The 22,921-nt window shown below is 39.6% G+C and overlaps 7 protein-coding genes across 11 annotated transcripts in view; 3 read left to right on the top strand and 4 right to left on the bottom strand.

Moving 5' to 3' along the window:
* Nucleotides 1–58: 58 nt before the first annotated feature.
* Nucleotides 59–2,169, bottom strand: LOC105694516 (phosphatidylserine decarboxylase proenzyme, mitochondrial). 3 transcript variants are annotated; one of them, XM_012415253.2, is made up of 6 exons: nucleotides 2,098–2,169; nucleotides 1,887–2,020; nucleotides 1,585–1,825; nucleotides 1,228–1,461; nucleotides 779–1,070; nucleotides 59–693 (listed from the first exon to the last, which is right to left on the bottom strand). In XM_012415253.2, exons 2-6 carry the CDS (start codon nucleotides 1,925–1,927, stop codon nucleotides 311–313), a joined length of 1,191 nt encoding a protein of 396 aa, XP_012270676.1. In that variant the 5' UTR covers nucleotides 1,928–2,020; nucleotides 2,098–2,169; the 3' UTR covers nucleotides 59–310. The 3 variants fall into 3 exon arrangements, with proteins under 3 accessions (XP_012270676.1, XP_023287546.1, XP_012270678.1); XM_023431778.1 differs by having other exon boundaries at nucleotides 1,585–1,822; XM_012415255.2 differs by having other exon boundaries at nucleotides 1,585–1,813.
* A 381-nt stretch (nucleotides 2,170–2,550) lies between these two features.
* LOC105694592 (60S ribosomal protein L32) lies at nucleotides 2,551–3,653 on the top strand. The gene is made up of 4 exons (XM_012415429.1): nucleotides 2,551–2,592; nucleotides 2,818–2,929; nucleotides 3,143–3,295; nucleotides 3,451–3,653. Exons 2-4 carry the CDS (start codon nucleotides 2,837–2,839, stop codon nucleotides 3,607–3,609), a joined length of 405 nt encoding a protein of 134 aa, XP_012270852.1. The 5' UTR covers nucleotides 2,551–2,592; nucleotides 2,818–2,836; the 3' UTR covers nucleotides 3,610–3,653.
* A 226-nt stretch (nucleotides 3,654–3,879) lies between these two features.
* Nucleotides 3,880–8,327, top strand: LOC105694589 (proton-coupled folate transporter-like). Of its 2 annotated transcripts, XM_012415424.2 has the most exons (7): nucleotides 3,880–3,955; nucleotides 4,032–4,185; nucleotides 5,715–5,975; nucleotides 6,126–6,475; nucleotides 6,594–6,873; nucleotides 6,982–7,164; nucleotides 7,319–8,327. In XM_012415424.2, exons 2-7 carry the CDS (start codon nucleotides 4,101–4,103, stop codon nucleotides 7,546–7,548), a joined length of 1,389 nt encoding a protein of 462 aa, XP_012270847.1. In that variant the 5' UTR covers nucleotides 3,880–3,955; nucleotides 4,032–4,100; the 3' UTR covers nucleotides 7,549–8,327. The 2 variants fall into 2 exon arrangements, with proteins under 2 accessions (XP_012270847.1, XP_012270846.1); XM_012415423.2 differs by having other exon boundaries at nucleotides 3,908–4,185.
* LOC105694590 (sepiapterin reductase) lies at nucleotides 8,316–9,477 on the bottom strand. The gene is made up of 3 exons (XM_012415426.2): nucleotides 9,243–9,477; nucleotides 8,861–9,171; nucleotides 8,316–8,744 (listed from the first exon to the last, which is right to left on the bottom strand). The coding sequence occupies exons 1-3, from the start codon at nucleotides 9,475–9,477 to the stop codon at nucleotides 8,505–8,507; spliced, it is 786 nt and encodes a 261-aa protein (XP_012270849.1). The 3' UTR covers nucleotides 8,316–8,504.
* LOC105694591 lies at nucleotides 9,465–10,457 on the bottom strand. Its single transcript, XM_012415428.2, has 3 exons — nucleotides 10,161–10,457; nucleotides 9,723–9,901; nucleotides 9,465–9,635 (listed from the first exon to the last, which is right to left on the bottom strand). The coding sequence occupies exons 1-3, from the start codon at nucleotides 10,330–10,332 to the stop codon at nucleotides 9,498–9,500; spliced, it is 489 nt and encodes a 162-aa protein (XP_012270851.1). The 5' UTR covers nucleotides 10,333–10,457; the 3' UTR covers nucleotides 9,465–9,497.
* Nucleotides 10,458–10,781: 324 nt separating this feature from the next.
* LOC105694505 (uroporphyrinogen decarboxylase) lies at nucleotides 10,782–12,912 on the bottom strand. The gene is made up of 7 exons (XM_012415235.2): nucleotides 12,732–12,912; nucleotides 12,227–12,582; nucleotides 11,953–12,111; nucleotides 11,634–11,795; nucleotides 11,428–11,565; nucleotides 11,173–11,346; nucleotides 10,782–10,994 (listed from the first exon to the last, which is right to left on the bottom strand). Exons 2-7 carry the CDS (start codon nucleotides 12,521–12,523, stop codon nucleotides 10,854–10,856), a joined length of 1,071 nt encoding a protein of 356 aa, XP_012270658.1. The 5' UTR covers nucleotides 12,524–12,582; nucleotides 12,732–12,912; the 3' UTR covers nucleotides 10,782–10,853.
* A 326-nt stretch (nucleotides 12,913–13,238) lies between these two features.
* The window catches only part of LOC105694503 (TBC1 domain family member 4), a 29,842-nt gene continuing 20,159 nt past the window's right edge, over nucleotides 13,239–22,921 (top strand). The window contains exons 1-3 of one of the 2 annotated variants that reach the window (XM_012415230.2): nucleotides 13,239–13,469; nucleotides 15,873–16,172; nucleotides 20,182–20,391. In XM_012415230.2, the coding sequence (XP_012270653.1) occupies nucleotides 16,059–16,172; nucleotides 20,182–20,391 (324 nt within the window). In that variant the 5' untranslated portion in view covers nucleotides 13,239–13,469; nucleotides 15,873–16,058. Of the gene's footprint in view, nucleotides 13,470–15,872; nucleotides 16,173–20,181; nucleotides 20,392–22,921 lie in introns of those variants that run through there. The other variant, XM_023431774.1, reaches the window with a different exon arrangement.

Raw genomic sequence — 22,921 nt, 5'->3', positions numbered from 1 at the left:
TTTGAAAATAATTATATTTCGTATAATGAAAGGATTAAAGAAAGCATGATAGTCCAAGTTACGTATAAAATGATGATATTATTTGCATCTGGTATATACTCTTTTAATTATTTTTATGTTGTTTCTCAGTTATTGTTCCCAATGAGACGAAAGGTGCTGCACCAACTGCTTCACGTATTTTTTTCAGACTTTGTCGCTTTACCTATCTTCTTACTTGTCTAATGACGCACGATTAATTATTTAGTATACGTATGAAAGAAAGATTCAAAATCACTGTTTCGCAATTAAAATTGCTTCGGGCAAATGATTACTAGTTTTCCTGAACGGCACAGTCGGATAATGCTTGACCAACTTTGATAGACTGTCCAGGCTTCACACAGAATTGAAAATCCTTTGGAGCTTCAAAAAGCAGAACGACCGTGGAGCCCATTCTAAATTCACCAAATAATTCCCCCTTGCCTACTTTGTAATCCAGATACAGGTCATCACTGTGTTTGCCTTTCTTCCATTTTCTAGTATTTGTTGTTAAAGCCTCGTCAGAATATACTCTTATAGAGCCAACATTAGTTGCACCAACTGCAGTGTATGCCATAAAGCCACCTACCCACTCGCCAAAATAAGTAACACGCTCATTGATTGAAAATAAGTCAGGCAGCCAACTTGCTACCCTTGGATTTACGCTTAGCAATTTACCTGTAAGAAAATTTGCAATTTTCTGTAGGAATGGAATTGAAGCAGCTGTAAGTTAAATTTAACAGGAGATAGTGACAAAACTCACCCTGAAAATGTCTTCTAAATTCTATTTTCCAATCGGTTGAACTATGAAAACGATGATAATCCCCTGGAGCTAAGTATACTGTCAGCTGATACATTTGATTCTCAGGATTTTTTAGAAGCGACGTAACGTATTCATCACCCTCAAGCTCTATACCCGAATGTAGCTTATCCATTTCTGACCAACTGAATTCACCAAAAAAGTTTTTTAAATTGTATGTCATTCCTTTTACTTGCTCAACCTGGCAGGACGTCACTGGTCCAAAATGGATCACCTTGCCGTCTGAAGGGGAAACCTATATTTTATTTATTTATGTAAGTATTGCATAGGAAACAGAAAATAAAATAGATAATTGTGACAGTCAAAACTACTATAATGCTCAGCTTAGAGGTTCCGATGATTCTTTAGAAGTAGATATTAACAGCAATTAAGAAAAAGAAATGTATACTTACGATATTGGTGTTTTGAGCAATTGGTCTGGCATCGCTTTTAAGAGGTCTAACGAAAAAGTCCACTAAAGTGGGAAAAGCGGAAAGATCAGTATCAATGTCTTGTAAATTGGCAGAAAATGTCTTTGCATAAAATCCATACACGACTGGCCTTAAGCCAACTGGAACTTCTGTATTTGCAATCCAACCCCATATTCGACTAGAGATCCTAAGTGGTAATCCGCAATAGCATTTTACCTAAAAATAATACCGAAATGATGACATTCAATGGATCAAGATAAATAATAATATAGAAAGAAAAATTATGACATAAAAAGACAAAACTCAGCAGCTAAATACGCGATATAAAAACTACCATACCACTAATTCATTAATAGGTGTCTTTAATTGTATTTCTTTGTTAGGATATGGATGTCTTCTTAAATGTCGCAATTGTAATAAAGCGATTAAAGATACTCCAATTCCAATGGGCACAGTCCATGTTAATTTACGTTTAAAGGACTCCCATAAACTATTATTTTGCCTCGGTGTGCTAGCATTTGACACATAATTTCTGAGACATTTACGTCTCAACGTTGTAGCAGGTATTCTAAAACGACTTCTTTAATCAGGATGGTAATAGTTGCATAAATCAATTTTTACTATTGAAAATGATAGCAAACCTTATACAATTTGTTATCCTAAAAACCTTGCAAACCACCATTTCATCTATAAACAGGAGTTTCCAGCATTCTTGAAGGAAGTATTATCCCTGAGATATCTTTATCGAGTACATAAAATAATTCTTCATATTATGCTGAAAATTGATTGAAAAAATTATCACCTAACCATGTACGCTTTCCAAGACAATACGCAAGAATGCATCGAGTTTACCTATAATTCTGTCTTTTATTACGAAATCATTCAGGCACTTGGACCGCCTTTGATCACCTAACCTAATCTCTGTATAAACGCGGGTGAAAAGTAAGTATAAGCGATTGTTCGTGATATAATTCGCAACTTCAGAATTCTGCGCTGATCGCGTCGAATTCTTGAAATTATATTTATCGACATACCGAGAACTAAATTTATGACAGTAAACTATTTTACCGACGACAGTTCGTAGATATTAAATTTACGTATTAACTATTATTAATCGAATTCGTTGTTAGTAAATTAATAACAGAAGCTTGGCGTGGTACTTATTAATAAATTACTGATTTTGTTAGTGAATATTAAGCATTATTTCATTGGGTCAAATGTGGGTTTAGTTCTAATGAGTTCCCTTGAGGCGCCACTATATTTAGACAGGTTCAGTGATTCTGCAGCAACTATGTTTTTCTTCGTGCTAAAATTAACCTTTCCGTGGGACGTTTCTCGCCGGGAGTTGTATGTATAAGGGAATCTAATATTTTCCGTGGAATCCTTCTGAAATTGTTATAAACATCGATAATCGTCGAAGCGTAATCATTCGTTTGTTATCATGGTTGAATTATTTTTCGAATTCATGCCAAGTTTAATAAAGATATGATAGCTTAAACGTGACTCTTTACGTATGGTGGATGTTTACATGTAAACGTGAATTCTCCGAGCTAATACGTCGGTCTTGTGCAGTTTCAGTTAAACGGTCAACATGTCAATACGTCCGGTGTACAGGCCTACAATCATCAAGAAGAGGACGAAAAAGTTTATCCGTCACCAGAGTGATCGATATGACAAGCTCAAGGTAACCTCACTTTTTCTTCCGAATAGTGTCAGATTACCCATTCGTGTACATAGTAAAATGCCGTAGATTTAATATACATCAAATGCCTTCAATGAAAAAGAAATAATGAGTTTGTACACATTTTGAGAAACATGTATCGACGATGAAGGTTCAGTTTATCGTTATCTCTTGTCATTGTTAGGCATAATTTTTATGATTTTTGGAATTCTACAGCGTAACTGGAGAAAACCAAAAGGTATTGACAACAGGGTGCGCAGACGTTTTAAAGGTCAATATTTGATGCCTAATATTGGTTATGGAAGCAACAAAAAGACGCGTCATATGCTACCCACAGGATTCCGTAAGGTTTTGGTACATAATGTCAAGGTAAATAAATATGTCTAGTATATGTGTTGTTTATAAGGTCTAACAAATTTTATAGTTACGATGCAAAACTGCATATACTTATTGATATATTTTATCAATTTTAAGGATGAGGTATAGTCTGATCGCTTAAGCTTGTTTAATTAAATTCTTTACAGGAGTTAGAGGTTTTAATGATGCAGAATCGTAAATTCTGTGCAGAAATTGCACATGCCGTGAGTAGCAAGAAGCGAAAGGCTATCGTAGAACGAGCTCAGCAACTCTCAATTCGTGTAACCAATGCTAATGCCCGATTACGTTCGGAAGAGAATGAATAATAATGTTTTGAATCAACCTGAATAAAAATTCGAAAACCCATTAATATATACATTTATTACATACAATTAACTATTGGATCAATGACATCAAGTGAAATTTGTGCTGCGCGTATTTCATTTTTAAGTTGAGGAGTGACGTCAGATGTTTCCATAAAATTAGGTTCTTGTTTTAGCTATGTATACTGTAGTTTTAGTTCAAATAAAACTGTGGCGCCACTGTACGTAACCTCGGAAAAATAACTCCAAGTATTCCCATCTAGCTTGGACATGCATTCACAATAGTGGCGGAAGTATAAACAGTTTTCCCAAAATGGTGTAATTGCAAGCGTTTTATCTTGCGAGCGAGGTACGTATTTACTATTTACGTTATGTATAATAACAATTTCTACCTCAGGAAGACAAATCCTTGTTGAATCTTCAAGAAATACATTCCAGTCTGAAGTGATAGAGGTTGACAACGCCTCGAAAGCATAATTCGTTGATGTGAAAGTATGGACCGGATAAGTGGTGGTTGGAAGAAATATGCCTTGGTGCAACCGCCTATGATGATGTTACTTTTCGCTCAAGCAATGACAGGTACTCTTATCAACTGATTGATAGAATTTATCAAAGGGTTCATTTGGTCATTACCTGATCTAACCCCAATCTGTTTTCGTATGCGACCATATCATATAATAACATGGGTAAATAACATTGGTCTTTGTTTGCTCTACTTATTGTGCTAGAACAAATGTAGGATTGCATATCTAAGATAATTTGTTCCCATAATGTGATATCGTAAGAGTATGAAATGTCTAATATGCTTTATGATAAAACTACTGTGTGATGTATATTTATTTTTCTAACCAGGGTCATATTGTGGTATTTAACTGATTTTCAGATTGATATTTATTTTATTCATTGATTTATTTGTAATACTTGAATTCATGTGAATAATAAATCTGGATAATTGTACAGAAAGTTGTGCTTTGATTTTATAAATAGTTTTTGAAACAGGTATAGTTATACTAAAATAATAAATTCACATGCAAAAAAATTTATATTATTATTATTTCACTGCCCTTTCTTCCTAATTTGTTTTAAGGGAAATAAATTCAAATGTTGGAAGATAGTTAATAAATTTATATGAAACATCAGGGAGATAAGGAAGCTTGACTCGGTCCTTGACACAATGTGATTTACATAATTCGTGGAATGCTTCGGCTAGTTTTAGTGGTATAGATAGTTACGATATCTACTGGAACTGTTTTTAATAATTCAGTAGAGCACATAAATTATTACAATCTGAAGATACGACATTCGCTTTTGAATGCTGAATGTTGGACCGATAAGTTATCATTGACGATGTGTCATTAACTTTATCTAAAATACCCTGAACGCTACAATGATAGATTATTTTGTATTTATGGATTAGCACAGGTATTTCATAATTTTAACATATGGAGTTCCATGTGAGGACGGCTTTAATCGCGTTAAAATCGGTAGTTTTACCCTGCATGGGATGTTTTATCGGCTTTGCCTAACATAAATTAAACGGGATATAAACGCAAATTTCGGAATGACAAAGAATTCAGACGATGATTAATGAATTTCGGTAGCTGACTTCCGATTAAGTACACGAATTCATAGCTTATCGATGCGGAGGCGAATTTGAAGCAGCAACTTGTGTTATCAAGTGCTGCCCTCGTGTGGAACTCTAGATTTATTTTGAACACGTATCTACAAATGTGGCGCCAAAATTAATCATATGTAGTTTTCTTTTTGTTATCACCCCGATTTCTAAATTCAAGAGGAAGTGGGAACCAATTCATCTCTGGCGGGAAGTACAATATCCTAAGATAGCGGGATTCTTAGATATGTAATTATTAATTTTTGTTCAATTTTACTCGATGTTTGTTGCGACAACTTAAATGTAAAAAAAGTTTTCTTTAATCTGCTATTTGTATTCCGAATTGGAACGAATAGGGCCTTAACGCTTTTTTTTGGTTTTATGGATTTTTGGTGGAATAATTTTTAAAGTGTCGATTAAACACTTATTAGTAAGGATTTTTATTCAGGTGAGTTATGGTTTTAAATAAATGCTTACTAAAATATTACTTTTCTAGGGACCATTTTGACGGATTTAATAGTATATCGTACTTGTAGAGTAACGCTAGCAATAAACAAGACAGAGTGCCTTGTCCTGCACCAGAATAGCAGTAGCGAAATGGCATTCAGTATAGAGGCTGAAGCACAACCTCGTGTTAGTATTATCCTCATGGTGAAATCTCTCATCGAGAGCATGTTACCTGCGTTTCTGTCCCTGTTTTTGGGACCATGGAGTGATAAGTACGGGCGTAAGCCTCTTCTTGTTTCTGGATATGCCGGTGCGTTTATATTTATACAGAAACAACTGCATAATTAGTAGTAATATAATTTATTTAAACCGACACTTGAAACAGGTCACTAAATTCTGGTATAAAGTAATTTAGGTTTAGTACATATGTCATTTACATGGATTAATGTTTTTATTCCAGGATTCACAATAATGTTTATCATATTTTCCTTTCTCTGCAACTGGGACATCGATCCGTGGTTTTTACTACTAGCATATGTGCCTCCAGCTTTTTGTGGAGGCTTCTGTGCTCTTATTTTGGCGACGTATTGCTATATTTCAGACATCACAACCGATGTCGACAGAGCGTGGCAATTAGCATGGTTAGAAGCGAGCATATCCATTGGACTTTTATTGGGTATCTTTTTAGGGCCCTTGGTTTATGACAAGTTTGGTTATAGCGTTGTCTTCATAGTGGCAACGGCCTGCTGTATTACAGCGACACTTTACGTTTTGTTTTATGTTCCCGAACCTGTACGGAATCAATCTACGGTGAGTTGTCCCATTGTAGGTGTGCAGATGCACTTCAACTGATTTTGACTATTATTTGTTTAAACATATAGGCATGTATGGATGAAGAATCTTTTTAACCCAATCGTTCTTTTCTCAGGCATCATGGGGCAGTTTATTTAACATTTCCCTAGTGCAAGAGATGGTTAGATCGTGCATTAAGCGTCGAAATGGTTTCGATCGAACCATAGTCTGGTGTTGTATAATTGCTCTTGCATTGTCAATTTTGGTACTTGAAGGCGAGTCCACCATTGGATTTTTATTTGCAAGGGAGAGACTGGGTTGGGACATAATGCAGTTCTCAAATTACTTGGGTACAAATGTCATAATGGGTATATTCGGTACTATTCTTGGCGTTAAACTTTTAGGAGATTACGTTGGTAAGTATGTTACAAAGAAGTTTTTTGAGTACCCTCAATTTCGGTGTTAACGTTGTCGTTAATTAATGACATAAAATGATCACAATTTATCAAAGGTTTCATTTCCAGGTGTCTCCAACACGGCTCTATCGGTGTTAGCATACTTGTCAAATTTCATCAGTGCGTGTATAAAATCTTTTACATGGCTACCATGGCACATGTATTTATCGGTAGGTCTAGGAATGTTTGGAGGAGTTCACAGACCTTTATTAAGAGCCATAATATCGAAATCAGCACCAACGCAAGACATTGGTAAGATTATTATTCAGTGGTACTAGTGTTGTCTTTATTGCGTCTCTGTAGGCAATTAAACAGCATAATTGAGTGTCGGAGTTTCTAAGAAAATATTTCCTTAACGTAAAAATATTCCAGAATGGACGCTTTCTTAGAGTTTATTTGTTCTCAGGAAAAGTATTTTCTCTGACAACTTCAGTGGAGACGATAACACCACTGGGAGCAGCACCGCTGTACACTTTAATATATTCTAGTTTTATGCCACCTCTATATCCGTCACCTATCTGGTTAGTGTCGGCAGGATTTTATATAATCATGATTTTAATCATAATTAAAGTGGAACAGCAGCTAGCAAAATTCAGTAGTGATCGATATGAACCGCTTATTCAAGAGAATGAATAATTGCACGAGATGTTTCGACTGGATACGGTAAAAGGCATGGAACAAATCATTCAAATTTAAATGTGATAAAGTGAATGGATATCCTGTGGGTTTTTAAGCAGGATTTACTTATTGTGATGTTAAATTTAAAACGCACAATTTATTATAGTTGAAGAACCAAATATCAGTTTTAAATAAGGTCCTAATTTTTCAAAGATGTACGTTACATTTAAGATCATCTTTGAACGCGCGAACAATAAGGTGCTTGTTAAGACTTTTTGTTTCTTTTTTTTTTTAGGATGTTTCTTTTAAAAATAAATCGTTTAAAGGGAAGCCGCATATGCCTACTTTGCTTTAAGTCATAATATTATATGGTGCTTTCTAATTTTAAAACTGAACACTGAACGTTTTAATTTTATTTGAGGTGAACATTTTTTCATTTCATACGAAAATAATGTCTAAGTAATCTCAGGCAAAAGTACCTAAAATAAAGTATTGAAATAATTCTATATAGATTTGTAAAGGCAGATTTAACAGGAAATAATGCAGTTAAGAAGAAAAACTGTGATAAATGATTTATGTGTTATACAAATTCGATCACATATCTAGCATGTAGTAATAGAAAATAAAAAGAATTGACTACAAATATTTTTATTAACGGATGTAGATTTTGGATGGTTTTTTAATAGATATGAAATATTAACAATATTGTACGTAAAATCAACACTTTTAAACACAGTTGTAAAATAAATACAATTGTAAGAGAATATTAAATGAAATAGATAATGTACGAGAGCAAAGTTATGATTTATTTCTTGATTACATATCTGCATACTTTCTTCTTGATACATTTATTTACACTAATTATACCAATAACAATAGAACGATCCAGAGTATTTCGACACATCGTTACTTATTTATGCTATTTGATGTACACTGATTTTTCAAGCTGCAGATGTTATGACAATTTCATAGTTTTATAACTCATCAAAATAATCCACATGGTCTCCCGACTTGTACTTTTGCAACTTCAATATTTCTATTAATCGATATGCTGTTTGTTCCGTTGTTAACACTGTCATTGTCTCTTTAGTTCCGATTAACGATTCCTTTACGTCACCCTCAGCTGAGTTCCAAACTTTATGAAACATTTCAGTTCGAACAGGACCAGGAGAGTAATTTAATACATTAATATCCGCATGTTCTAATGCAAATACCTACAAAACCAATATGAACACAGCTGTATAAAGTACAGTTATTTAATGTTAAAAAAAAATTTACATCAATTTATAGATGAGAGATTCGTAACTTCTGATGTATCGTAATATTTTACCTTGAAAAACATTTCTCTGGCAGCTTTCCCAGTACAATAATATGCCATGGTTTGCATCGGTTGAATACCACACAAAGATGTAATGTTGATTACGAGTATTTTTGCTTTATGTTCGTCATTGAATATTTTCATGAAAACGCCATTCAATACAGCAGCAGAAATTACATTAAGATGGTAATATTTTTGCCATTCTTCACAATCTGTTAATCCGATAGTACGTTTCAGATCACCAAGTGAAGCAGCATTATGTACTACCACTGCTCGTTCGAATGGCGTTGGACCAGCATTTTTCAGTGATTCCCTTATTAAGCCTAAAATTTATTAAGTATAATTGCTTAAGCACACATTCATACGTGTCACATCCTTACATAAAAATCTTTACCTTCAAATTGCTCAGATGTTGCAGTACTCATATCAACGCTATAACAATTACTTTTCACATGGGAAGGTAATTTACTAGCAGTTTCCTTTAACCCATCTACATTCCTTGCAAATAGAACTACATGTGAATCATTTCCTAAAAACGAACCAAAGGTTTGTGCGATTTGTCTGCCAATTCCCTGGCTTGCACCAGTAACAAGCAAAAATGTTTTCCCTGACAGCTGGTTGACTGCCATTTCTTTATCCGTGATAAAATTTAACTTTCCGTTTTTTCTAACTGTTTTACTTCACTTTCTTTGTCTTCAGACGCTGCTAATTCTTCCTTTTGTTCGTTCGTTACTATTTCTAATATGTCTGCTTTTAATAAGTGAACCAGCTCGCACACGGTTAAAGCCTATAGAAATATTTAACCACAAATTAGTACAGAGTACTTAATTATTTAAATCGCTAGTTTAACGATATAATTTACATTCACACGAACCTGCAGATGTGGTACTATATGACGTAACAATGGATTACTAGTTAGCTGATCCTCTTCCACGGATTCCAAACTTTGTCCAGCAGTTATAAACCTGGCAATATAATCTTCCTTGACGTTCGATAAAGAAGTAACCAGATCCTTTTTTGTTGTACCTCCTTTAATCGCTTTAAGTCGTGAGTCTAATATTAAATAATAGTTATCACAGTCATAATATTAAGTCACCCATAACATAAAACATGTCAATTCCGAAAGATAAATGTATCCTAATCAGAACGGATACATAGCATTAGATTGAGAGCTATCTACATCAGCCCGAACTCTCGACTTGCTCGACAAGTGTCAATTGATATGTAGGTACCAACTTTTTTTCAGTCAATCGATCATTTATTTATCGCTATTGTTTTCACGTTATTTATATTATTCATTTAATATACTCACAAAGTCGCTCAAGATATTGCTCAGAGTCGGATAGCCGTAATTGATCCGTTAGTGTTATGTTTTCAACGAAACAATCCTCGAAACTATTGCAAACGTTCGAATCGCCAGATGGACAATTACTGTATCCCCAAGGATCTATGGCAGCCTTCATGTTTCCTTTCACATCTCTCATGTTACTGATTGTTACTGATTAACCGATTTTCTAGCATTCCTTGAATTTAACAAAAATATCTGGGACGAGGAGAATCGCAATATAAATCTTGGAATTTCTAGTAAAGTTTACATAAATTAATTCATGAAACGATCAAGGTAGGCAGCAGCAGTTCTGGGATGTTCCCCTGAAACTTATCTGTTACTAGAGAGGTTTAAGTAGTCAATTTTTCAGAACGATTATGACGCTACATTGTCTCAACTAGGTACATCATTCTGACAATCTGATTTATTCACAGAGATGAGTTGGGAGATTGCTCACGGGTAAGGTCGCGCGATCGCATTGTGTGCTGCCCTCTGGTTTCCTACGTTCGCTTTCACCAGAGATGAGCAAGGACCGTGATTGGTCGATCCTTTTATCTTCTTTTATTACATTTTTATGAAGTTTAATTCTAAGGACACTCTCTATCATTTGTAAACAATGTATAATTTTTATTTTGACAATCTGTTTTGTACATATTTTTAATTGTGTAAGTTGGAATTTCAAACCGAGTGCACTCCTCGTATAAATGCTTCTACCGATTTAATCGGTATATCTGGAAGAATACCATGTCCCAAGTTGGCGATGTATCGATCCTTTCCAAATGCCTTCACCATTTTTCTTGCGTACTCGTACACTTTGTCCTGAAAATATGTTGTATGTTATTATATGTTTATATATTTATTGTGCCGTTAGACAAGCATGTTTGGTGAAAATAAAACTCTATCAGAGTTTACAAGTTTTAAAGTGATAAATGAACTCTTTAAGTAACGTCTTGAAGTGCCTTGAAATGACTTGAAATGACTTCTTTAAGTTTCATACCTCGGAAGCGTATAATGCACAGGGATCCAGATTTCCTTGTAAAGTGACATTAGGACCCAACCGACTCCTAGCTAGGACAGGATCAATGGTCCAATCGAGCCCAATGACTTCATACAGTTCGAGTTTTGCCAAAACTTCTAACGAAGTCAATGTTGCACCTTTTGGAAATGCGATCTGAAAAAAATTATTGCACATTACTTTGTAATGAACTCAACCAGGCTTGGAAAAAGAACAGAATGTTCCTTGTAAATTTACCATCGGAACTTCAGGAAGATTTTTCTCTTTCACTTGTTTTCTTACTCCTTCACTAATTTGCTTGAAGTATTTTAAGGAGAATTCCTCAAATAAAATATCGTCAAAATAGTCGGCATGACTTTCAAAAACTTGCAATACCTGAAATTAAGTATGACAGTAAGTAACTATTAGTAAATACAAAATATTGAAAATATAATGAGACGCACTTGGGCTCCAGCAGTCACTTGCATTACAAGGTATTCAATGACTACATCCGTAATCATCTGTAAAAGTTTATGGGAAGCTTCTGGATATTTGTACAGCCAAGAGCGAGCTTGTGCCATCGTTGAGCTGCCGCTTCCTTGGACCATGTAGCTCATTAGCGTCCACTAAAATTAATGTGCGATTTTAGTAGAGATCAAAATTTCTACCAGAGAAGGAACTGACTCCCAAAAACCTACTACAAATTGTAATTTCATTATGAAAAATGGAGGAACAATTATCAAACAATTTTCAATTATTCTCCATTTATAATTCAGTGCTTACAGGTGCTCCGGTAAAACCAATAAGTGGTACTTTTCCCTGAAGAGATTGACGAGTAAGAGTTATGGCTTCGCCCACATAGCCAAGATCTTCATTGACGTTAGGCTTTCTTAATCTAGACATATCTGCCGGAAGTACAAGTGGTCGAGGAAGCACGGGACCCTGTAAATATTAGAAAGTATTTCAATGCGTACAATCGTTAATACAAAAATTATCCTAAATCCGAACAAAAAAACAAGTTAATAACATAACGTAAAGCGCGTTAGCGGTAACTTACAACTCCTGGCCTCATTTCGACGGTCAATCCCATAGCTTGAGGAATTACTAAGATATCAGAGAATATAATGCTTGCATCTAATTGAAATCGCTTAATTGGCTGTAACGTAACTTCACATGCCAATGTTGGTGTTTGACAAATAGAAAAGAAATCATGTTTTGTACGAAATTCTCTGAACTCTGGCAAATATCGTCCCGCTTGTCTCATTATCCATACAGGTACCGTATCGACTTTTTCACCACGAGCTGCCTTCAGCAGCTTGTTATTTAATAATTGTGGAAAATTGTGCTCCTTCATGTCGTGGCTGTAGTTCTCTTCGGTTCGATAAGGTTGTAAAATAAAAGTAGTACCTAAAACTAAATGTACATGAAATTAGAAAAGCTTTGTACGTCTCGGTAACTAAAAAGTAATCAATTCCGTTTTCATGACGCTACTATATGTTGCGGGTAAAATTTCATCAATAATTTGAGACAAATTGGGGCATCTTCAAAAAGTCCCTACTTACCCGGAAAATGAATCCTTCGTCTCGATTCTACAAGAGCAGTAAAATTCTACATTCCAGAATTTGAACGAGAGATGCGAAAATCAAGCAGAATTATACTTCCACTTTACAACTTGTTAAAATTCCTTACAGTCATTCGATCTTGTTCGATCCCTTCTGTACCATTATTTCGCGGCCGCGTCATTTCGTTTCGTAGTTTCGCGGACCGCTGCAAGATGGCGCTGCGGCGCCAGCTGGAGAAACGATCCATAACCGAAGAAAACGGTTTTCCAGTAATTGCCCGCGTTTCGAAGAGTTAGGACGGCCTCGAGTGCTTCCTCGAAAGTGTCAAGTGCCGTTTCGGGCCATTAAGGGAAGCCAGCTCTTTCGAGCTATCTCGGAAGCGCGAGACAAGGTCGTTCGCGTCGCGAAAGCCGTTGGGCCGGTTGGACCGACTGACACTTTAATGAACGTCAGTCGTAAAATGGCATGCTTGCTCAGCTGTCGCGTCTGGCAGCGTCCCGTGGTTTCTCCGCTCTTCTCTCGGTTTTGAGTCGATTTCCGAGCTCTTCTCGCGGAGGACTGCGACCACGGGTGTAAGGATGTGAGAAATTCTGCCGGCGAACGGCCTGCCCGCTGCCGAGGATTCCAATAACGTCGACGCCTGATAGATCGCGACTCCGGGAAGTGCGTATGCGGTCGTTCCGTTTTGTGTATCCAAATCTTCCGCAAATTCCTCGATAAGAGCAGACAGCCACCCCGGTGAGTCTTCCCATTTTAATGTTTTGCAAAACGAGCGCTTTTCTCCAACTTTCGCCAAAAAGGGTTACTTCGTCCTTTTCTGGGTTATGTCACAAAGGGCCTCAAAACCTAACCTTACCGTAAAGGAATGCACTCTCTACCTTATTTGCAGCATCGACCGATGAGGTCACTCGTTGGGACGATCCTTGAATTCCTTTCTTTCACTTTTTCTTCTCTTTTCCAGAAATCGGAATGCCCACCAATGTTGACGTTAGATTCCCATCCGAAATGAATATTTCTCGAGGAAGGGGAGGCACGGACAGGTGTAAATAATGGAGATGTTTTGCATAATTTTCTCGCATGAGGTACTCTTATTGCCACGCGCTCGTTGCGACGGACGTATTACCAGTTTTTCCAGGAGAGATCTCTTGGGTCGGTCGTTCGTTCGGGATGACCCATTAATATTTATCATTCGCATGCTGGAATAAGTCAATGTTGTTTACCGTCTGGCTTTTGTTGGCGTTTCGGAGGTTCGTTTCTTCGAGTTGGAACGCTTAGAGGTTTTCCGTTTTCTCTTCCATCCCCTTTGCGCCCAGACGCAACGGATGGCGTGAATACATTTCCTTTTATTACGACCGTGCGTTTCTTTCCTCTCCTTTTAGTCTACCGTTCCCCCCCCGAAATGCTTCGTTAGCGTTGAATATCTGCGAAACGGGTTCTATTCTCGCTCGAACGGCCAGTTCTCGTCAAAGGCGAAAAACTCATTTTCCAAAATACATTTGTTATATCGCAATCGACAGTCAAGGGGTGGGTATTTCAAACATATTTTACAGTTTTACTTATTAGAATTTAACGATGACGAGCGTGACGTCCGTGCCTATAACTAATTACGAGTTTTTCCTTTTAAAATTTTTCGCCTACGATAAGAACGTAATCGCACCGTCCAACTTTGTGCTCCGTTGGGCACCGCTTTCACGATGGATTATCATTTCGTCCAGGATATAGATCAAGTGAAAGGATATCCACGCTGCGAGTTTCTCGTTCGAGGGTATTTGGCTCTAAACTTCCGGAGGACGAGCAAAGTCGAGAGAAACATGGTAAACGCGTAAAGCCGTTTATTAACGATTAACTTGAGAGAAATGAAATACGCGCGAGGCTGGATCGCGGTTTACTCCGGTTCGGTGCACGAACGGAACCGATGACGTCCTGTGGGTGTAATCGAGAACCGGACTGGTGCAGAGAACGGTCCAAGGACGCGGAGCGGTTCTGCATCCGTTCGCTCCGACGTAATCCAATCATCTGGAGAAGTTCCCGATGTAGATCGCTGCCGATTTCTTCCATCCTTCTCGAGGTCCGTCCGTCCCGCGTGCAGGCTTTCGATTCAACTCGGCCGAGTAGCTCGACAAATTTCTCCAAATTTCTCCAAATTTCTCCAAATTTGCATACAACGATAACAACGATGCAACGATGCGATCATTTATCGACTCGAGTGCAGGATCTTCCATCCCGTCGACCTTGAATATTCGTACTCGGTGGCATAAAGATCGGTTCATGAAAGTAAAATCGAGAGCTGTCCCTGCGAGCATTACGTGAACGTTGAATAATATTATTACCGGGAACGAAGGCTTTTCCGTTGTTGTATTTTTTTCCCTTCTCGTTAACTAGTGCCATTTTTGGATGACACTTTCGGCAACCTTAGGGCGTCCGTGCTCGATGGTGTCGTATTTTTAAACGAAAATGCACATCGGACGCGGCCGAGTTGGTTCTCTCCTTGCATTCAAAATCTCGCGGCCTCTCTCATTGTCTCGGTTTATGTCAAGTACATCGTGACTCAAGGGTACCAAAGATAATTATGCCGCCTCATGAAAAATGGGTCGTGCATCATCAGGAGAACGTTGTCTTGAAGAAGTCCCCGTGACTGAGTTCAAAGGTGCCGTGCTCGGAATCGAGGTTGTTCCTTCCTCCTCGGGTCTGTCCTTGTCATCGAAAACGTCCCGTCACGAGGTACCCTATCGATCCACCAAAATCATCAGAGCCTTTAAAATTATTCGGAAAGAAAATCGTCTTTTTCTCAATCATCGAATGGTTGAACATTTCTACATTGACATAATCGCGAAAAGGAGAAAAAAGCCCAACTTTTTTTTTTCGATTATTCAAGTGTTAGACATTCCTAAAGCTAAGTATTCATAAATTAACATAAAAATGCAGAGAATCTCCTGGGAGGATACCGCGTGAGTTTTTCTTTGCACCAAAAAATGCGGGAGAAGGGAGGGGTCGGAAGAGTTTCACGACCTCTGAGGAAAAAAAAAGTAAGACGTAAACGTCATCGGTGATTGGCCAATGCAATTGCGAGGTGTTGCCGATAACAGGGCTATTAAGTTTCTCTCAAGCACCTCCATTAAATCGTGACTATTTTGTTCCTAGGCTGGACTCGGGAGCGAGGATCCGAAGAGAAAATCCAGGACTTTTCGAGGTGGCTGCACCGTCGGCCGATCAGCTGGTCTCACAGCTGGTCCTCCATCGGATGAAAATGTGAAAATCGAAGAAGGGAGTGGCCCGAAAGCGCTCGACATCCATTGCTAGGTCGAAGGTCGAAGGGGATAATCCACGATGAAGCTCGTTCCCGTGGATTATCTCGGCTTCACGGCCATGGATCGCAGATTCAGCGGTCCTATGTTGCCCTGGATCATCAGCGAGATCAAGAAGCGTGGGATTTCCGAGCAGGTGAGGCCTTGAGGCGAGATCGGTCATGCGAGAGGTCGGCCTTGGACTTGATCTTGCAGATACGGTCAATTGTAGCTCTTGGTCTTGTTTTGCAAGAAGGGCAAACGAGCAAGATTGATATTGGTTTTGGAGCCGTGGTCTTGTATGCATGGTCAGATTCAGGGCTCGGTCTTGGTCTCGCAAATACGATCAGGTTTAATTCTTGCTCCTTCTCACTTTCTGCAAGACCAAGACCGAGTTTGCTCGTCGTTGGGTGCGTTAAGGTGCGAGATAGCGGCCTGGTTAGGCAATTAGCGAGGCGTAGGTAATTACGCATTATTTCGAACCCGATAACGAGGTGGTCTATCAAGTTCAATAGAGCGTTGCTTTTCATTGGCGTCTCCCTGCCGAATCGGACATTCATCCTGGAAAATCAGCAGATTTGCAGGTTTTCCACTTACGAGAAAAAAAAAAACACTAGACGAAATATATGTCAGTTTTTTTTTTCCCCCGGCACAATGGAAGAACTTTAAGCTTAGCATGTCAAGGCCCCGTTGGATTTTTTATTTAAAATGGAATCGCAATTAATCAGATAATTCCATTCTTATGTAAATTTATAAATTCAGTGCAAGGCATAATTTTATTAGGTGCACTTTCCGTTTGTAGACAAGTGGGAGCGTCATTGACGCGATCGCGTTATCGAGTAGATCGTCGCGATAAGATTGACGTTAACGAATCTCTTGATACCTGGAGATAAGGTGTATCCGAAAAACTGAAAAATCACGCTGTAGAACCCTCGGGATGCATTACGACTGCACTTGCACGGATTGAGTTACGGACCGGGAAGTAGTACCTCGATGCACCGCGTCGTCGTTTTTGCTCGCTTGCTTCTCGAGAATTCTCTTAACAGTTTCCGCGATAAACGTAAATTAGTGATGAATTTTCCGAGACTTTGTAGACAAATCTGCCGGGAATGATCATCGCTCAGCGGCACCTTTTAACGGCTGATTAGAATTTGATCGCGGAGGCGGGAACCCTTTTAATTATGGAACGATAAGACGTATCTTCCTTTCCTTATCCTTGGAAGGAGAATACTTGCGATAACTGCTGCACTTGCACATGCAGTGCCGCGTGTCTCGTATCACGTGCCGAAGAAATACGCAGCTTTGTGCAGGCATGCATGGATTAGGGCTCCCGCGAGTACGAACCGGGATCCTGGATGAATGCATCGAGTAATGCACGTACGAGGGGATTTTTCATACGAACGATATTCTACATTTTAAATTCTAAATTCCATTCTATTATTTCAAAACATTGTTCATACGGATCGTAACGAGTTATTAATGTCTTGTAGCCATGTAGTGATTCGTATGCTTCTCGTGAAACGTCTGCACGTTTGTAGAAAAAAAAAAGACGAAAAAGAGGCATGTATTGCAAATACGCTCGCAAGGATTTCCGAGGAAAACCTTTCACCTTAGAAGGGTAACGAGGTCCGGCACGTCGCCCCTCGAGATGACTACGAACGCATACTAAGATCGGTTTGCGGTTTTTTATTTTCTCTTTTATCTCCTTTCCGTGTGTGCATCGTATTTCTTACCGAGCTTGATAATGGCCACTTGCGCAATCGGCTCACGAAATAATGCCTCGGCATTCTTCGGGGAGTTCCCACTTTCTTGTTCCACGAGACCTATTCTCTTCGATCGCCACATTCGTACGTTTTCCTCGGCCTTTTTTGCGCAACGATGCCGTTGAACAAATCCAGGTAAAAATTCACCCCTATTTCGAACCTAAGTAGAACCCTTTTTGGTCCTATTTCATTCTTTATGTCCAGCCTTCGATTTATTTACGTTCTACTTAAAACGAGTTAAGTCTCACTTTACGATGTTAATAATATTCTTAAAATTCGTACACTTTGAGTAGAGTAGTGAAATTATATATGTGGCGTTTTGAAGGTGAATTGGTATACATTTAAAATAAATCTTCAAATAACTTTGTTTCGATGACGTTAGAATTTTCGTGAAATTGGGTTGGAAAATGAATAGGCTCGTGCAAGAAATTAATAACGCGGGTTAGTCATTATTTTTTAATATCTTATAAAGTTACGTCTTTTTTTAAGCATTCAAGCTTACAATTAGAGGGATTACATTAGTGAAATAAAAACGTCAACCTCCTCGCACCGATATCGGGCTCTCGTGATAACTTGATTGCGCAGTCCCAGAAATCGCCGAAATAGCAATAATTCGGCGTGGCCTGCAATCGCCGTCCCGTAATCACCACGAATAATAATTAACACGCCGCCGGATTTCGCGGCACAGTTCGGAGAATGCAATCGATGCACGCGCGCATGTCGGCTGAAGTCCGTGAATCACGGGAAACGCAGCGGAGGATGCACTTGCAGGGGGCTTGCGAGTGCATCGTGAGTGACGTAAAGAAAAATTCATTTTTTTCCTAACACTTTGTTCCAAGTTTTTGAGCTAGCCCCTACTTTGTCGAAATTCCATATTTTTTTAGTTGTACCGGATTGTGCTAATTGTACCAAAAATAGTACCTTTGAAAAAAATTATATAAATATAATACATTTTTAGAAAACTTAAAAAGAAAGTTATATCAAGAAAATAATTTGTTTTTTTTCGAAAATCTAAAACTTCATCCGTTCGTCCCCGCTCGTACCTGCCCGTACCCGCCGATAAATATCGGTTTTCGATCAAGAGGGGGCTAGTTCAAAAAACAGTTTTTTTTTTTAATTTGTTAATTAATTATTGAAGTTGGGATAATTGTTTCAACGATACAACACGATACAAAGTGAGTACAATTTGGTACAAGAAAAATATTTAATTTTCGGGGAAAGTTGGGGCTAATTTTACGGACATCACATGATCACCCGTAACGAGGTTCGCCAGGAAAGATGGAATCACCGCGCACGAACGTAGAGATCGCGTCACGCGACAAGTTGCATTATTCCTATTACTTCGGGGACTACTGATTAATGTGGAGCAACGAAATTTCTTAACTTTTGCTACCCGTACCCCGGCGATCGCCGTGGAAATGGCCGCGGCCTCGTGCGTGGCCTGTATACCTCTTTTTGTGATAAGAACGTTATATCGCCGAGTCACCTATGGATAAGGCGGGTAAACAACACCGTTTGTGCTAGGCACCTTCGCCTAGGAGACGCTCTAAATGTCACGGATAGAGGAAAAATGAAGAGAAATGGAAATGCGCTCTTGTCAAGGCGGCTCGTTCGTTTCGTCGGTGAGGACATTTTTTGCCCTATCGCCATTTTTCAGACGTAAAAGGGGAATTTTAATCGATTCGACCAACTAAGAACTGACTTTCAAGGAGACGTTCTTTATCGATGCACTTTCAATATTTTTTTTTTAGAGTTGCACTCAATATATTTTTCTTACGCATAATTTTTAATTAATAATTTCAGCGCTCTTAATTTAGCGTCTTCAAAAAATGGCAAAGGCCCGCGATCGCGAGTTAAATTAATATTTTAGTATACAATATTTTTTCCTGAATTTTTCAGATTTCCTAGAAGAGTTTTTTTTTTACAGTCGAAGTAATCTTCTTCTTTTACATGGAGCATAATGCAATTACGTAGGAAATCGTTTACTTCGTGAATTTGAAATGGCGTCCCGAGTGGCGGGTCAATTTCAAGGTTTTCCATTTTTCTGTTTCCTTGTTTTTATTAAGCGAAGAACCGAGACATAAACGCAGAAGCGTGATTACGACGCACGTCCAAGTAAACCGAGCACTTTATGACTCGCGGTATTCCTCTTTAATTCGAGATTACTATATCGCAGTATGTCAGCGGTTGCAACATGCATTACGCTTTAAGTGGCACTTTTCGCGGGCATCCCAGCATACTCGTAAATTCCGCCGGATAAAGAGGACCCGGCGAGGAATTTTGTTTGTTGTTCCCATACGGCGATTTAGTGAGCTGTTTGTCAGTTTTACGCGTTTTGGCTCACTCGTTATATTCCGCCTCGTTGAAGTAAGCGTTTGAATTTCGGGTATTTTGGCATTTTAGGTGAACTTGTTGGTGGCTTCTGGCTGCATTTCTGCATACACGAATTACAAGGAGCAGCCTTTGTTCAGACACCTCCTGAACGGCTCGTCGAAGCCGCAGATGGTTCCGCCAGCCTTGCAGGACTCGAAGGGCGGCAGCTTCCTTCATCTCATCAAAGGCTACGATGGCCTCTATTACTATCATCTCTTCAAGGCCAAAGACTCGGAAACCGTAAGTTATCGCATGCCATGATTGCTCCTTGTCGCCAATCGAGCGAATATCTGCGGAAAAGGGTCGCAAAGTTCCTCGCGAAAATTCTCAACTGCCCAGAATTGAAAGGATCCTATTTTTATTCAATTAGAGGCTGTACTTTTCATCTCCATTTCCTCGTCGCGGAGGTTCCTTTGATCAAAGAGCTTGCCCGAGTTTCGCGCCACGTGCATTTTGAGCCACATTTTATTTTATATTTTCATATTACGAATTCTTGCCATTCTACGGAATAGACTGCCGTTTATCCGGAAGAATTTTAGGCAGCGTCCATCGTCTTTAACCCCCTTAAACCGGAAAATTGCCAATTTTTACACGTATAGGCACAAGTCGTAGAAAAAAAAAATTAATTCGTTGGATCGTCCCCGGAAGAATATAAAAAACGACCCAGATAGCAGCTGTCCTCAGACAATACAAAGTAATCACATCGCCGGGACGATTAACGACGCCCGTTCCGTTCATTAGCGAAGCGAGAAGATCGAGTGGGTTTCTCTTCGCGTGAGTAGGCGCGAGGAGGCGCGAGTAGGCGCGAGTAGGCGCGAGGAGGCGCGAGGAGGCGCGAGGAGGCGCGAGGAGGCGCGAGGGGGCGCGAGGTGGCGCGAGTAGACGAGAACTACAGGAAAATTACGAACGAGCAGACTAGAACTACGAAAAAAATCACGCCCGAGTATACCAGAATCACGGAAAAATCACGCGTGAGTAGGAAAAAAATCACAGGAAATTCAAGCGCAAGTGGAAGTCTAACGCTCCAACAAATCGCGCAATCCGCGAAAACGGAATCGTCTGCTCGCACACTTTGGACCGGTGTCGCCAAATGCTGTGCCAAGGCAAACGTTTACCGACGAATGTAAGAAGAGGTGGTCCGGTGGTCGTCCTCGTTCGTCCTTTCCTGGCGTCATCGGCAAAGAACTTATCTCGCTCCACGACGATGCCTTATCGTTTTGTCATCGAAGATGCACTCGCCGATTCCTGCTTCGCGCGACGTCGCGGCACGTTACGCAATCCCAGGAAATGGAGACGAAGAGAGGGAGAGAGGACTCGACGGTGAATGAGATTATTCCCACGTGTTGTTCATGCTATTTGTGGAGCCACTCGCGGCAGACAGTTCGGCAAGGCCGCGGTTTCGCCAGCGATTTTCTCGCGCCAACCCGGGAAAATTTCCACGACCCACACCTCGACTGGCTAATTAATATAATTATCGATAACGACCCAGTGGGGTCGATCTCGCGTCCCACGCGAGTCGCGCGTGATTGGGTCGATCGGGACGTATCGCGCTTTTATTGGTTGAAGGGAACTTATTCATCCTTTCAGCCTATTCGTTTTCGTCATTGGACGTCGCTGATCTTATCGATCCTTCGATCTTGAGTATCGCGCATTGCCGTAATTCTTCAGCTTTGGGAAATGGAAAAGGGGAGTGGTTTGGAACGATGTCGATGGTAAAATCATGAAATATTGTCCGTAGCCGTTTAGAATTTTTTCCCCACGTTAGAAGTTCTCTCCAAGGGAAGAAGAGGGCAAAGGAGACCTGGATAACCATCCGGAGGGTCGATACGAATACATCGGAGCAATTTTGGGGTAACGGAAAACCAGGCCATACTCTCCGGTGTAACGAGTCTTGCAGTCGTAGCGTTGGCCTATTTGGGTCACGTTATGGTGATCGAGGGCTGGCACGGTAGGCGGCCGATAAGGTAGAAAACTAATATTACCGAACCCCCAATGAATTCTCGGTAAACACCGTACCGCGTAACATGGAAGAACGCGATCCTCGTTTCCCTTTTCGGCGCGTTCGCCAATTTCGAGTTCCTCGAAGCGTTTTGGACCGCGAGTTCAAAGTCTCTTCCGAATGACGAGTCGACGTCTCGTGCCAAAACTTATTAATATAAAAGTGCAGGGAATAACGGTGCGTTCGATTCCGGGTTTGCTCGTCGAGATCGGCACAATGCTGGGATTAGACTTCTATGAATACATTTTGGGGCGCGAATCGCAAGTTCAAAGTCTCCGCTTCTCGAGGACAAGTTCGGATTCGCGGCTTTGCCAATTTAGCAAGTGCAGTAATCTTGAATGTCTTTGATACGGATTTTCTCGACATACCCGACATGCGGAGAAACCGAATGTCAATTGCTGCCAGATCGAAATAACGAGTGCACAATGTGTCGCCACGAGAATTGCGTGTTGCGACCGAAATGCGGCTCGCTCGCGTTCGCGGTGCGGCCTGGTGCACTGACATTACCGGTAACCACTTTGAGGTTATGTAAAGTCTCCGCATCGTTTTATCAGCGTTTCACGTGCCGAGGCCTATCGTTGAACTTTCACTTTCGCTTACCTGGTTTACAGTGGCGGACATTAAGGTGTTACGAAAGGGTAGTTCGATATATATCGAGACGTCATGATATTTATAAAATTTTTCTCTAAATTGGGCGTGCCGAATCATTTCAAACTTGAACACGTGATTATGGAGGCCGTAAGAAAGAACGCGATGTTCATGAAATTTCAT

Source organism: Orussus abietinus, unplaced genomic scaffold (assembly GCF_000612105.2).
Source record: "Orussus abietinus isolate OABI.00-Male unplaced genomic scaffold, Oabi_2.0 scaffold80, whole genome shotgun sequence".
NCBI lineage: Eukaryota > Metazoa > Arthropoda > Insecta > Hymenoptera > Orussidae > Orussus > Orussus abietinus.
Note: the sequence above shows the minus strand (reverse complement) of the source record. Positions and strands in the feature narration are given on the sequence as shown.